The sequence below is a fragment of the Loxodonta africana genome, chromosome X, assembly GCF_030014295.1.
Source record: "Loxodonta africana isolate mLoxAfr1 chromosome X, mLoxAfr1.hap2, whole genome shotgun sequence".
NCBI classification, from domain to species: Eukaryota; Metazoa; Chordata; class Mammalia; order Proboscidea; family Elephantidae; genus Loxodonta; species Loxodonta africana.
This window is the reverse complement of record NC_087369.1, coordinates 40940365-40955681: the sequence shown is the minus strand read 5'-3', so window position 1 is coordinate 40955681 and position 15317 is coordinate 40940365. Positions and strand designations below refer to the sequence as shown.

At 47.3% G+C, this 15317-nt stretch overlaps 1 protein-coding gene across 1 annotated transcript; it reads left to right on the top strand.

Annotated features, from left to right (window-relative positions):
* The first annotated feature begins 8187 nt into the window (after window positions 1-8187).
* LOC100674850 (melanoma-associated antigen B2-like) lies at window positions 8188-12002 on the top strand. The gene has a single exon (XM_003420186.3). The coding sequence runs from the start codon at window positions 8892-8894 to the stop codon at window positions 9930-9932; it is 1041 nt and encodes a 346-aa protein (XP_003420234.1). The 5' UTR covers window positions 8188-8891; the 3' UTR covers window positions 9933-12002.
* The last annotated feature ends 3315 nt before the right edge of the window (window positions 12003-15317 follow it).

Below are 15317 nucleotides of genomic sequence, written 5' to 3'. Positions count from 1 at the left end.
CAAACACAGTTGTGCCCTGACACACAGGGAGTTGCCTTGAGCTGTAATAAACTTGACAGAAAGAGGTTTGGTTTGGTTTTGGATAGACCACAGAGTCAAACTGAGATGATCTAGAATTTGTAGAGAATCAGCAAGAAGTCTTACTGAAAAAGTACCTTTTCTAGTGCCTGTTATGTTTAATGTACTTTAAAATGGCTTCGTGGCGTGGAGTCTTCTAAAATAATACAAACACGAAGGAGATGTTTGCATCTCTGGTGGAATGCAACCTAGGATAGATGTCTTAGGGAGCATGCAAAAGAATTGACAGAAGCTAAAAGGAAACTAGCAAGATGAGCAAGACATCAGAGTTCACTTAATAAGGGGTCTTGTTGTGAACTGGGAGTCCTTGGGTGATGCAAATGGTTAACACTTTACAGTCGTCTACTAAGTAAAAGGTTGGAGGTTCTGGTTCAACCAGAGGCACTGCGGAAGAAAGGCCTGGCAATCCACATCTGAAAAATCAGCCATTGAAAACCCTATGATGCACTATTGTTCTCTGACACACATGATGTCTCCATGAATTGGAATCAATTTAACAGTAAATTCAGATGAAATAATTTGAAAAAAACGAAGAAACCCTAAGAACCATGTGGGGCTCTATCAAGAGAAATAACCTATGAGTGATTGCAGTACCATAACAGGGAGGAATAACAGAAAATACATAAAGAATTATTGAAGATTTGTTGGCAGAAAACTTCCCTGATATCTTGAAAGATGATAATATATCTATCCAAGATGCTCATCGATCTCTGCATAAGGTAGATGTTAAAAGAAAGCCAACAAGACATATTATAATTAAACTTGCCAAAACCAAAGATAAACAGAGCATTTTCATGCAGCTAGGGATAAATGAAAGCTCACCTACAAAGGAGAGTCAATAAGAATAAACTCAGACTACTTGGCAGAAACCATGCAAGCAAGAAGGCAATGGGATGACTTATATAAACCATTGGAGGAAAAAAATTGCCAGCCAAGAACCATATATCCAGCGAAAGTGTCTCTCAAATATGAAGGTGAAATTAGGACATTTCCAGATAAACAGAAGTTTAGGGAATTCATAAAAACCAAACGAAACTACAAGAAATACTAAAGGGAGTTCTTTGGTTAGAAAACCAATAATATCAGGTATCAGCCCAAGACGAGAACACTGGACGAAGCAATCAGATGTCAACCCAGATAGGAAAATCAAAAAAACAAATCAAGATTTAAAAAAAAATACTCAGAAGAGGACACAGCGATGTTATTATATAAACGAAGACAACATTAAAATAATAAAGAGGGACTAAGAAATGTAGTTATAGATCTTTCATTTGGAGAGGAAAACAAGGCGATATAAAGAAATAAACATTAGGTTTAAACTTTAAAAATAGTGGTAAATATTAAGGTAACCACAAAGGAGACTAACAATCCTACTCATCAAAATGAAATACAGGATAAACATAGCTACTCAGCAGAAACAAAACCAACAACAACAAATAAGAGGAAAAGACAATATATAAACTGCTCAGCACAAAAAATTAAGTGGAAAAAGAAACTCAACAACAAACAAAAAAAGACATCAAAATGACAGCCCTAAACTCATACCTATCCATAATTACGTTGAATGTAAATGGACTAAATGCACCAATAAAGAGACAGAGAGTGGCAGAATGGATAAAAAAAACACGATCCGTCTATATGCTGCCTACAAGAGACACACCTTAGACTTAGAGACACAAACTAAAACTCAAAGAATGGAAAAAATACATCAAACAAACAACAATCAAAAAAGAGCAGGAGTGGCAATATTAATTTCTGACAAAACAGACTTTCAAGTTAAATCCATCAGAAAGGATAAGAAAGGACACTATATAATGATTAAATGGATAATATACCAGGAGGATATAACCATTTTAAATATTTATGCACCCAATGACAGGGCCACAAGATACGTAAAACAAATGCTATCAGCACTGAAAAGTGAGACAGACAGTTTCACATTAATAGTAGGAGACTTCAACACACCACTTTCAGTGAAGGACAGGGCATCCAAAAAGAAGCTCCATAAAGACACGGAAGATCTAAACGCCACAATCAACCAACCTGACCTCATAGACATATACGGAACACTCCACCCGACAGCAGCCAAGTATACTTTCTTTTCTAAGGTACATGGATCATAGTAAAAGGGTGGCCAGAGACAGACCCTTAAAGATAAAGAAAGGAGATTTGCATTCTCTTTACTGCCTCAGTAAAGGTGGTATCAGAATAGGGATGTTCTTGGAAATATTAAAGACATCCGCAACAATTAGTTGGGATCACAAGATAGAGGTGGATAAACATAAATGTTGGTCAGTTCTTGGTTTCCTTTATTCCATTCGGTAAAAGTAAAATATACATGTGTCTGGATTTGTTTAGCTTATTCAAGGCTGTTGTAGAAAATAAATAGTGATGATTTGATCTCTTGTTCCCTGGCTCTTATTTTCCCCAGAGTAACTGAGCATCTGCCCTTTGGGAGGCTTCATGCTAGTACAGGGCCCTTTAGGCAAAGGTGTCGAAGCCCCTGTGTATAGATTTCAGACTCTAATAGCTATGAAATAAGGAGGTTGAGATACTTTCCAAGACCTCAGGACTAGTAGAAAAGGAGTGAGCACTTCAAGATTCCCTCTAGTATAAACGTCCTGAGGGAGGGCATTTTGGGGCCTTGGGAAACTTTGATCTCTTAGTGTGCACTAGGGGAATTTTAAGTTAGGAAATACAGGGTAAGGGGTGAGAAGAGCAGGTAGGGGTGAGGCTGGGTGCGGGGCAAGTCTAGACGAGGCTATGGGAGTGGTGCGCAGGGTCAGACACTCCTATCATGTGTCTTAGCATGGAAGGGCTGCACCTGGAATGGAAACCAGCTCTTCACACTGCCTCTGGGGTTGGGGGTAAACCAGAGAGAAATCCCCCCTGGGGCAGGACTGGAAGGTGTCCGGAGTTCTTGTCCCAGTGCTCTTGAACACAAGCACCAACTGTGTGGGTTATGCACATTATTCCCAGGGTTCCTGAGAAGTAGGGAGATACTCTGTGTGAGGAAGCCAGTGTTAGTAGCTTTTTGTCTTTGGCTGGGGGAGCCAGACGCCATGTCATTGAAAGCACGGTAGAATGAGGTTGTCATGAGTGTCATTTGGCAAACACCAAGTGAAGACTGGACTTTTGGCCTTGGTGATGAAAACTGGGGTAACATAGATGGAAGGAAAGTTGGGAGTGGAAACTGTCCTTGACAGCACTTCTAGGACCTTTGTGTTACATTCAACTGGGACAGTCTACCCACACGCACATTAAAAAATGTACGCCCTAATATGGATTGAATTTAACCACCATGTCCCCCCAAAACAAGTGTTGTAAATAACGACCGATAACCATGGTTATAATGCCATTTGGAAATGTGTGTTGTTATATTAAAGAGATGGGATTGTAAGGTGTGTCTTGAGTCAACCCACTAGCTGCTCCAAGGGAGAAAAATGTGGCAGTCAGCTTCTGTGAGATTTACAGCCTTGGAAAGCCTATGGGGCAGTTCTACTCCGTCCTGTTGCATCCCTGTAAGTCAGAACCTTCTGGACAGCAGTGTTTTTTTTCTTTCCCCCGGGGAGGTATCTTAAGTCCAGTCTCTTCTGAGATATAAAGGAGGTGATTCAGCAAGCAAGTAATCAGAAGTGGGGAATGATAGTTGCTATGTCACATGTGATCTCCAAGGAATGAGGAAACAGAAGCTTAAGAAAGACAAGGACCTTCCCCAACAACAAACAAAGAGATAAAGCTTTGCCCTAGAGCCAGCACCTGAATTCAGATTTCTGGGCTCCTAAAGTGTGAGAAAACAAATTTCTATTTGTTAAAGCCATCCACTTGTGGTATTTCTGTTGTAACAGCACTAGATGACTATGAGACTCTCTAATGAGTGATAAAATGCTTTGACCTTGACTACTAATGTATATGTTGGCAGTGCAAACTCATCCAGTGGTACCCCAGAAGAAAGACCTGGCAATCTGTTTCTTTAAAGTTTATAGCCAAGGAAACACTATAGGGCAGTTCTACACGGTGTTGCATTTAGTTGGAATTGAATCAACGGCAAGGAGTTAATGTAAAATATTACTTCGTTTTTCTTCCGAATCAGCACTTTTTTCTGATTTTGTTTTCTTTGTCCTAGAGTGCTGCATATTCTGACACATGGTGGAGTAAACAAAACCAAAAATCCTCTAGAACAGGGTGGTATTGTGCAGTGTGAAAATAATCATTGTTACAAGTGTCATTCTTTAAAGACCCGATATGTGCAGCCATGTTCCCAGGTGCTTCTCATGCCTTGCACACAATGCCCCTGCCCTAGAAGACAGGGCTTATCAATCCCACTTCACAGAAGAAGAACCTGGAGCTCAGAGTATTTGGTAATGTATTTGAGTTTGCAAGTCTAGTACATGAGCAAGCTAGATTAGACCCCTGGTCTGAATCCGTCTGGAGCCCACACTGTTTGACCATTCCTCCCAGCCAGAGGCTTACCGTTTGTCTCTTAATTCACTGCTCTCCTCTCCACTACAAAATGTTTCTCAGGTAAGAAAATGAATAACGCTGTGCCCAGAGCATTGAGTTGGACTATATAGCCAGAGCTACGTGAATACTAAAACAAATGAGACATATGAATAAGGAAAAGATAATATTCAATGACAATACAATCATTGAAATATACAAGGCCAAATAACCTGAAAAGATTTGGGGCTCATAAATTTATCCTGGAGAGCCCCTGCATATAGAAAGTAGATCTATCAGAATCAATGTTACATGAGCCCCTGTGTGTGGCTGAAGGAGAGAAGCATGAGATCAGCCTGTTTTCCTCACAGCCCACCACCTGTGCTGGGCTTCCTGTCTTTGGCTGCAGCTTCCCCACCTCATGCCACTTCTCACTCTGGGATAGGGACCCAATCTCTACAAGATTTGCAATAGCAAAACTGCTCAAGTTTGCAAGGATGTTGCATTTCTCAGGAAGCCTTTCATCAAAAAGGGGGCAAGAAAAAGAGCCCAGTGAATGAAAACAGAGAAGAAAAACACACCAGAATTTAGGGATCACACAAAGAACGGCAGGGCCAGCTCTCAGACCTAGACAGCCCCAGGTAGTGCCCTCACTTATTCTTCAGGTTTCTCAGGGACCTGAGACGTCGGCCTACGGATACACTCCAAGCCAGTAAAGCACGGACACTCAACCTCTGATAGATATCTAAGAGATGACCCTGAATGAAGACATTTGGAGGGCCCCTGAAGAACAGTGTGGTCCCCAAGTGTCCTGGCCTTGCAATTGCCCCTGAGAGATCTTGTACAGTCCTGGCTGGATATATAGCTCATCCTGACTTCCAAAAAGAGGTCCCATGTCAGCGAAGACCTTGATCTGAGGGGACCAGCCTTGGATTCAGCAGGGAGTGGATTTCCAGGACTGGTCATTTTCAAGATAAAGACTCTGAATTAGGGAGGAGGGAACCACCCACCCCAGACAGAGGAGGCCACACAAAATGCTCCCTGCTGTGGGCCCTGGGAGGCCCAGGGCAGAGTTGTTAGGATGAGGAGTCCCCTCAGTTCTGCCTGGAGGGTATTAGGTCTTGTGGACATCCCCCAGGTCCATAGAGGGAGGAGACTCAGACCCTCAAAGGCGGCAAAGTGAAGACCCCGAGTGTTATGAGTGGGAACCCCATCAACAGAAGAAGCAGAAGAGAGCATTACCTCTGTTCTTAGTCTTGGGAAGCCACTGGGAGAGCTCTCTGACAGAGGTACCCATAGTTTCTTCCTGAGTGGTCTCAGGCAGGAAGGGTCTGGTCTAAAGGGGCAGCCCCCATTTCTACGGAGGGAGGAGTCTTGCCCCTAAATGGAGTTAGGTGTGGACCTTGAGTGTTTATGGGGTGACCTACCGCCTAAAAAGGATCTGCCAGGCGCAGTGAAACAGCTTGCAATCCTGTGAGGCCCCAGGCAAGTGTACGGTGCGGCACGCCCTGACCTGTCCATCTAGGGTATCGGCGTGGTGAGAATCTTGTTCTGAGCCTGTGAGTCAGGTTTTCATACGCGGGACTCCCAGGCTCTGATAGGTATCAATATGAGGACCCTGCGTGGGCACTAAGGGACCACTCACTCCAGAACACTGGAGTCCCAACAAGGATCCTGCCCTTGCTGTCGGCCCTCGGAGGCCCCCCTGCCCCTGTATTAGGGCCTTGATCCTTGGAAGCCCTCGGTACAACCCCGTACGGATGTGACGTGTCCTGGCTTCCATCTAGGAAGTGCTGGGAATGTGCAGCTTCTGGTTTGGGTGGCTGGGAGCTCTCCTCAGCAGAGGAGGGGGGAGTCTGAGGACTGATCAGAACTCAAGGTGACACCCTGAATGTGGACTATGGTGACCAATTAACCCCAGAAAAGCAGGGTCCTAAGAGCGCCGCCCTACTGTTGGCCCTCGGAGGCCCCCCTATAGCCTTGGCCGGAAGTGACGGCCGGGCATGCGCTGACTTCCATCTAGGAAGTGCCTGGAAGGCGAGGCCTCTGGTCTGACCGGGTTGAGACTTTCATGGTCGGAGGACGGTGGAGTCTCGGGACTGTTTAGGAGTCCAGGTGAGGATCCTGAATGTGGACTGTGGTGACCAGTTAACCCCAGAAAAGTGGGGTACTAAGATCGCTGCCCTTACTGTTGGCCCTCAGAGACCCCCCCATGAACGACCTTGGCCCTCGGAGCCCCCACCCCAAACCCTTGGGCGGAAGTGAGGGGCGGGCATGCGCCGACTTCCATCTAGGAAGTGCCAGGAAGGCGAGCCCTCTGGTCTGACCCGGCTGAGACTTTCGTCATAGGAGGAGGATGGAGTCTCGGGACTGGTCAGGAGTCCAGGTGAGGACCCTGAATGTGGATTAAGGAGATACCTAATGCAGAACAGAGGAGGTCCCACAATGTCCCGCCCCTACCGCCACTCTCAAGGCCAGCAGGCTTGACTTCTACCTGTAAAGTCTACGGATGGGCGGGCTTTGGTCCATGAAAGCACCCGAGTTCCGAAGAGGGAGGAGACCTAGACCCTAACTGCAGGCCAGGCGAGGACCCTTAGTGCTAATGAAGAGGGTTCCCCTTAAAAGAGGGGCCACCCACAGCCCAATCTTGCTGTCAGTTCTGGGAGCCCCCGGGCAGGGGTAGCCAGATGTGCAGCACCCCGACTTCCCTCTGTGGAGGTGAGGGCATTAGTCTGAGCCATCAATCCTGCCGCTGCTTTTGGGCGGACTCAAGTTAGTAGACGGAGGAATCCCTACACAGGAATAAGTTTAGAAGCCTGAGTGAGGAATGAAGGGGTCACCAATTGAGAACTCTGTGGTCCCGTAACCCCTGCCGCCCTGGCCAGTCCTAGGATTGCGAAAAAAGTGTGCAGAAGAAGTGGCTCACTATGACTTTCAATTCTGAGTCTCAGGAAGATGTGATCTTTGAGGGATGTGGCCTCATGACAGTAGAGGGTGGAGGCCCAGGAATGGTGCAGAGTGAAGGCAAGATAAGGTTGAGATACTAGGACCACTCAACCCAAAATGGGGAGGATTGCAGTGGGCTCTGCTAATGCTATTAGCCCTGGAAGCCCAGGACAAATATGGCAAGTTCCAGGGACTCTGGAATCCTGCCTGGAGTGTCTGAGGGAGAGAAGCACCTTTGTTTAAGCCCCAATTTAGGAGATAGAGGGATCCTAAATACTGGTGAGAGTCAAGGTAAAAATTCCTTAGAAGGCAATAGGAAATTAACTTCTCTTCTTCCCTCACCCAAGAAGAGACGAGGATTCAGAAAAGCCTCCTACTGCTATTGGCCCAAGGGAGCCACGGTCAGAGGTGTCAGGCTGAGGTGCCTCTGGTTTGTTCCTAGGGACAGATGGTCTCAGAGACATGAAGTTCTTGGACTAACGGAGAGACTTATTCAGGAGAGGAAACCCTGGTAGCGTAATGGTTAAGTACTATGGCTGCTAACGGAAAGATCAGCAGTTCAAATGCACCAGGCGCTTCTTGGAAACTCCATGGAGCAGTTCTACTCTGTCCGATAGAGTTGCTATGAGTCGGAATCGACTCTACGGTAACAGGTACCAATGGGGTATTCTGCAGAGGCAGGAGACATGGTCTCTATTAGGAATCAAGGTGAGGATACTGAGTTCTGACGAGGTGACTCCTCCCAGAAGAAATGGGGAAACATAAGGCCCCAACACTGCGTTCGGACCTGGAGGACCTGTGGATGGTAACTTAGTGAGTTGCACTCACTACCTCCCAGGGCATTTCGGGAAGGTGTGGGACGTGGTACAAGGGGACAGCCATGGTGAAGACGCTGGTGGAGGTCTGAGGCCTCCAGGGAACCCCAGACAGAATAGGCCCTGATGTGCTTTCATCACTGAGATACCCTGCCAGGAGTGGTGGCTGAGCTGCTCCTTAAGTTTCTGCTTGTGGGGCCCAGAGGGAGTTGAGATTTCAGAGTCAGAGTAGTAGAGGGGAGGTGCTATAGCTCTGCCAGCAGTTGATATCATGGCCCGAGGAGTGAAATTAGAAGAATCCCCAATAACCCAGTACAGAGAGTCCCTAGTGTCAGCTCCTGCTGTCACCACAGTAAGCCCCAAGCAGGGCTGACAATCTACAACTTAATCCTTCCTCTAATTTCCTCTACAGGGTCCTGACCAGGACAACAGAAGCCTTGTGAGGTTCTAGAGCAGTGTCCTCAAGAATCCTGCAGAGGCGTCAGTTGTGAAAGCCAAGGAGGCATCTCCCCACTACAGGGGCACACATTCTCTCAGCCTCCCTCCTCTTGTGGGTTCGCATCACCTCCCCTCTTTCTGCACTCCTGCCTGCTATCCTTGAGCAGAGTCATCATGCCTCGTGGTCATAAGAGTAAGCTTCGTGCCCGTGAGAAACGTCACCAGGCCCATGGTGACACCCACAGTGTCCAGGGTGCTCAGGCCACTGCAGCAGAGGAGGAAGGGTGCCCCTCCTCTTCCTCTTCTCCTTTTGGGGGGCCTCCCCAGAGCTCCCCTGCTGCTTGCACTCCCCAGGGGTCTCAGGGAGCCCCATCCACCACCACTGCTGCAGGTGCTTCGGGCAGAAGAGCTCCTAGAGGGGCCAATGGCCAAGGTGAGGGAGGTCCAAGTTCCTCTTCTGCCCGAGCCCCCAGTGAAAGGTCACATAGTGACCCTCTAACCAGGAGGGTGACCATGTTGTTGCAGTTCCTGCTGTCCAAGTATGAAATGCAAGAGTGCATTACCAAGGGAAAAATGATCAAGATCATCAACAAAAGGTACAAGGAGCACTTCCCTGAGATCCTGAGGGGAGCCTCTGAGCGCATAGAGGTGTTCTTTGGCCTTGACGTGAAGGAAATCGATTCCAAAGGTCAATCCTATACCCTTGTCAGCAAATTGGAGATCACCGAGGAAGAGAATCTGAGTGGTGGCAAGGGGTTTCCCAAGACCGGGCTTCTGATGCCTCTCCTGGCCATGATCTCCATGAATGGCAACCGGGCCACCGAGGAGGAGATGTGGGAATTCTTGAATGTGTTTGGGATGTACGATGGGAAGACGCACTTCATCTTTGGGGAGCCCCGGAAGCTCATCACCAAAGATTTGGTGCAGGCAAAGTACCTGGAATACCGGCAGGTGCCCAACAGTGATCCTCCACGCTACGAATTCCTGTGGGGTCCCAGAGCCCAAGCTGAAGGCAGCAAGACAAAAGTCCTGGAGTTTTTGGCCAAGGTCAAGGATATCAACTCCGGTGCCTTCCAAGCCTTGTATAAAGAAACTTGTAGAGATGAGGAAGAGAGAGCCACAGGCAGAGAATGGGCCGGGGCTTGTCCTCATGCCAGGGCCAGGGCTAGTGTCAGGGCGAGTCCAGCTGGTTCTCCCATCCCTGGTGACGTCTGATGCAGATTCTTCACTTTGTTGTTGAAAATGGCTGGTTAACTTTCTAAGTAGTGGAGGCAACATGGGGCTGGAGGGAGCACGTGTATGTCATCTTGTATTCCCGTTACACTTGAGTGACTTGTAGATTTAGCTCGTTTTTTATATTTTTCAAATGTTCTTTTTAACTGAAGGATCGTTAAGATTCAGAATCTAAATTCACCCTCATGCGTTTATTGTTGTTTTTCAGATTTAGGGGTAATAGTTTTGTATTATGTAAAACAAATTGAAAATCTTGAATCATTTCTTATGAATCCAGAACTAGTTAACGTGGTATCGGAATAAGGATGTTCTTGGAAATATTAAAGATATCCACAAGAGTTAGTTGGGATCAAAAGGTAGAGGTGGAAAACCACAAAATTTGGTCAGTTCTTTGTTTCCCCGTTTGGTAAAAGTAGAATATTCATGTGCCTGGATTTGTTTGGCTTATTTAAGGATGTGGGAGAAAATAAATTGTGATGATTTGAGCTCCAGTTCCCTGCCTCTTATTTTCCCCAAGCAGTAACTGAGCGTCTGCCCTTTGGAAGGCTCCATGCTAGTACTGGGGCCCTTTAAGCAAAGGTGTCGAAGCCCGTGTATAGATTTTAGAGTCTAACAGCAGCTATGAATAAGGAGGAAGTTGAGATACTCTCCAAGGACCTCAGGACTAGTAGAAAAGGAGTGAGTACTTCAAGGTTCCCTCTAGTGTAAATGCCCTGAGGGAGGGCATTTGGGGATATTGGGAAACTTTGATCTCTCAGTGGGAGTGGGGGAAATTTTAAGTTAGAAAGCATAGACTAGGGAAGGGTAGGGGGTGAGAAGAGCGGGTAGGGGGTGAGAAGAGCAGGTAGGGGTGAGGCTGGGAGCGGGGGCGAGTCCAGATGAGGCTGAGGGAGGGGTGTGCAGAGTCAGACATTCCCATCATGTGTCTCAGTGTGGAATGGCTGCGCCTGGAATGGCAACCAGCTCTTCACACTGCCTCTGGAACTGGGGGTAAACCAGAGAGAAATGCCCCCTGGGGCACTCCGGAAGGTGTCTTGTGTTCTTGTCCCAGTGCTCTTGAACACAAGTGCTGACTGTGTGTGTCATGTACATCATTTCCAATGTTTCTGAGAAATAGGGAGATACTCCATGTAAGGAAGCCAGTGTTAGTAGCTTTTTGCCTTTGGCTGGGGGAGCCAGAGGCCATGTCATTGAAAGGACGGTAGAATGAGGTTGTCAAGAGTGTCATTTGGCAAATACCAAGTGAAGACTGGACTTTTGGCCATGGTGATGAAAATTGGAGTGACATAGATGGAAGGACAGTTGGGAGGGGAAATTGTTTGTCCTTGACAGCACTTCTAAGAGCTTTGTGTTCATTAAACGGGAACAGTCTACCCACATGCACGTTAAAAAATTTACTCCCTACTATGGATTGAATTTAACCACCATGTGCCCCCAAAACAGGTGATGTAAATAATGACCCAATAACCGTTGTTATAATGCCATTTGGGAATATGTTGTTATGTTAAAGAGGATTGTAAGGTGTGTCTTTAGTCAACCAACACTTTCTCCAAAGGAGAAAGATGTGGCAGTCAGCTTCTATAAAGATTTACAGCCTCGGAAACCCTATGGGGTAATTCTGCTGTGTCCTGTTGCGTCCCTGTGAGTCAGAATCTTCAGGACAGCAGTGTTTTGTTTTGTTTTTTTCCGGGTGGTGTCTTAAGTCCAGTCTAGTTTGAGATATAAAGGAGGTGATTTGGCAAGCAAGTAATTGCAAGTGGGAAATGATAGTTGCCAGGCCCCATGAGATCTCCAAGGAAAGAAGAAACAGAGCTTAAGAAAGACAAGGACCTTCCCCCACAGCAAACAAAGCTTTCCCGCACCTGAATTCAGATTTCTAGGCTCCTAAACTGTAAGAAAATAAATTTCTATTTGCTGAAGCCTTCAACTTGTTGTATGTCTGTTATAACAGCACTAGATAACTATGATACTCTCTAATAACTGATAAAATGCTTTGACCTGGACTACTAACATGGATGTTGGCAGTGAAGACCCATCCAGTGGCACCGCAGAAGAAAGAACTGGCAATCTTTTTGAAAATTTATAGCCAAGGAAACCCTATAGGGCAGTTCTACATGGGGTTGCATTTAGTTGGAATTGACCCGACATTAGGAAGTTATTGTAAAATATTACTTAGTTTTTTTTTCTAAGTAGTATTCTCATTTGGTTTTCTTTGTCCTAGAGCGTTGCATATTCTTACAAAACCTGGAGAAAACAAAAAAAAATTCTCAGATGGGCAGGTGGTATTGTGTGGTGTCAAAATAATCATAGTAACAAGTGTCATTCTTTAAAGACCTGATGTGCACAGTCACGTTGCCAGGTGGTTCTCATGCCTTGCACACAATGCCCCTGCCCTAGAAGACAGGGCTTATCAATCCCACTTCACAGAAGAAGAACCTGGAGCTCAGAGTATTTGGTAATGTATTTGAGTTTGCAAGTCTAGTACATGAGCAAGCTAGATTAGACCCCTGGTCTGAATCCGTCTGGAGCCCACACTGTTTGACCATTCCTCCCAGCCAGAGGCTTACCGTTTGTCTCTTAATTTACTGTTCTTCTCTCCACTGCAAAATGTTTCTCAGGTAAGAAAATGAATAACCCTGTGCCCAGAGCATTGAGTTGGACTGTATAGACAGAGCTATGTGAATACTAGAATAAGTGAGACATATGAATAAGGGAAAGGAAAAGATAATACTCAGTGACAATACAAACACTTATATATACAAGGCCAGATAACCTGAAAAGATTTGGGGCTCATAAAATCATCCTGGAGGGGCCCTGCATGTAGAAACTAGATCTATCAGAACAAACATTACAAGAGCCTCTGTGTGTCGCCGAAGGAAAGCATGAGATCAGCCTGGTTTTCTGACAGCCCACTGCCTGCGTTGGGCTTCTTGTCTTTGGCTGCAGCTTCCCCACATCATGGCTCTCCTCACCCTTGGGCAGGGAACCAATCTCTGCAAGATTTCCAATAGCAAATTTCCTTGAGTTTGCAAGGATGTTGCATTTCTCAGGAAGCCTTTAATCAAAGCGGAGCCAAGAAGAGGACCCCAGTGAATGAAAACAGAGGAAAAACACACCAGAATTTAGGGATTACGCAAAGAACTGCAGGGCTTGCACTCAGACCTCCTAGAGAGCCCCAGGTAGTGCCCTCACTTATTTTCCAGGTTTCTCAGGGACCTGATATGGTGGCCTAAGGACATCCACCAAGTCGGCAAAGCAAGGACACTCAGCCTCTGATAGATATGTACGTGATGACCCTAAATGAAGATGAAGATGATGGGCGGCTCCTCGAGAAGAGTGACATCCCCTATTGTCCTGGCGTTGCAGTTGGCTCTGAGAGATCTTGAACATTCCTGGCTAGATATGACTCATCCTGACGTCCAAATCCGAGGTCCCAGGTCAGTGAAGACCTTGATATGAGGGGAGCAGCCTGGGATTCAGCAGGGAGTGGATTTTCAGGACTGGTCAGGTTTAAGATGAAGACTGAATGAGGAAGGAGGGAACCACCCAACCCAGATGGAGGAGTTCACACAAAATGCCCCCTCTGTCAGCCCAGGGAGGCCCAGGACAGAGTTGTCAGGATGAGGAGTCTCCTCAATTCTGCCTGGAGGGTATCAGGTCTTGTGGGCATACCCCAGGTCCAGAGAGGGAAGAGACTCAGGCCGTCAAAGGAGGCAAGGTGAGGATCCTGAGTGTTATGAGTGGGAACCCCATCAACAGAAGGAGCAGAAGAGAGCACTGCCTCTGTTCTTAATCCTGGGAAGCCTCTGAGAGAGTTCTCTCAAAGAGGTGCCCATCATTTCTTCCTAAATGGTCTCAGGGTAGAAGGGTGTGGTCTAAAGGGGCACCCACAGTTCTGCAGAGGGAGGAGTCTTGTCCCTAACTGGATTTAGATGTGGACCCTGGGTGTTTATGGGGTGACCTACCGCCTAAAAAGATCTCCCAGGAGCAGTGAAACAGCCTGCAATCCTGTGAGGTCCCAGGCAAGTGTACGGTGCAGCACATCATGACCTGTCCCTCTAGGGTCTCGTCATGGAGAGAATCCTTTTCCAAGCCTTTGAGTCAGGTCTTCATAAGCGGGTCTCCCAGGCTGTGATAGGTATCAAGGTGAGAACCCTGCGTGAGCACTAAAGGGACCACTCACTCCAGAAAACTGGAGTCCCAAGAGTCCTGCCCTTGTTGTCGGCCCTCAGGGTCCCTGGCCCCTACCACAAATGTCTTAAATCTTGGAGGCCGTCCCTACAGCCTTGTACAGATGCGACATGTCCTAGCTTCCATCTAGGAAGTACTGGGAAGGTGTAGCTTCTGGTTTGGGGTGCTGTGAGATCTCCTCAGCAGAGGAGGGGGGAGTCTCAGGACTAATCAGGAGTCAAGGTGAGGACCCTGAATGTGGACTGTAGTGACCAATTAACCCCAGAAAAGCAGGGTCCTAAGAGCGCTGCCTCTGCTATTGGCCCTCAGAAACTCCCCCCTATGGCCTTGGTCCTCGGAGGCCCCCCTATAGCCTTGGCCAGATGTGACAGGTGGGCACTGACTTCCATCTAGAAAGTGCCAGGAAGGCGAGGCCTCTGGTCTGACGGGGTTGAGACTTTCATCATCGGAGGATGGTGGAGTCTCAGGACTGGTCAGGAGTCCAGGTGAGTACCCTTAATGTGGACTAAGGGGACACCTAACCCAGAACAGAAGAGATCCCACAAAGTCCCGCCCCTACCGCCAGCCTCAAGACCACCAGGCTGACTTCGGCCTGTAAAGTCTCAGGATGAGAGGACGTTGGTCCAAGAAAGCACCTGAGTTCTGAAGAGGGGGGAGACTGAGACCGTAACTGCAAGTGAGGGGAGGACCCTTAGTGCTAAAGAGGAGGGTTCCCTTTAAAAGAGGGGCTTTCCACAGGCGAAGCTTGCTGTCATCTCTGGGAGCCCCCACGGAGGGGTAGCTAGATGTGCAGCACCCCGACTACCCTCTGTGGAGGTGAGGGCCTTAGTTTGAGCCATCAACCCTATCGCTGTCTCCGGGCGGACTTAAGTTAGTAGAGGGAGGAATCCCTTCCCGGAAGCAAGGTCAGAAGCCTGAGTGAGGATTGAAGGGGTCACCAATTCAGAACTCGGGGTCAGCTGACTCCCTGCCATGCTGGCCAGCCCTAGGATTCCCGAAACAGCCTGCAAAGGATATGGGTCACTCTGACTTCCAACTCTGAGGTCTCAGGAAGGTGTGGTCTTTGGTCTGAGAGGTATGGCCTCAGGTCATCAGAGGGTAGGGGTCCCAAGAATGGTGCAAAGTCAAGGGGAAGACATGTTGAGGTACTAGGGACCACTCGACCCAAGATAGGGA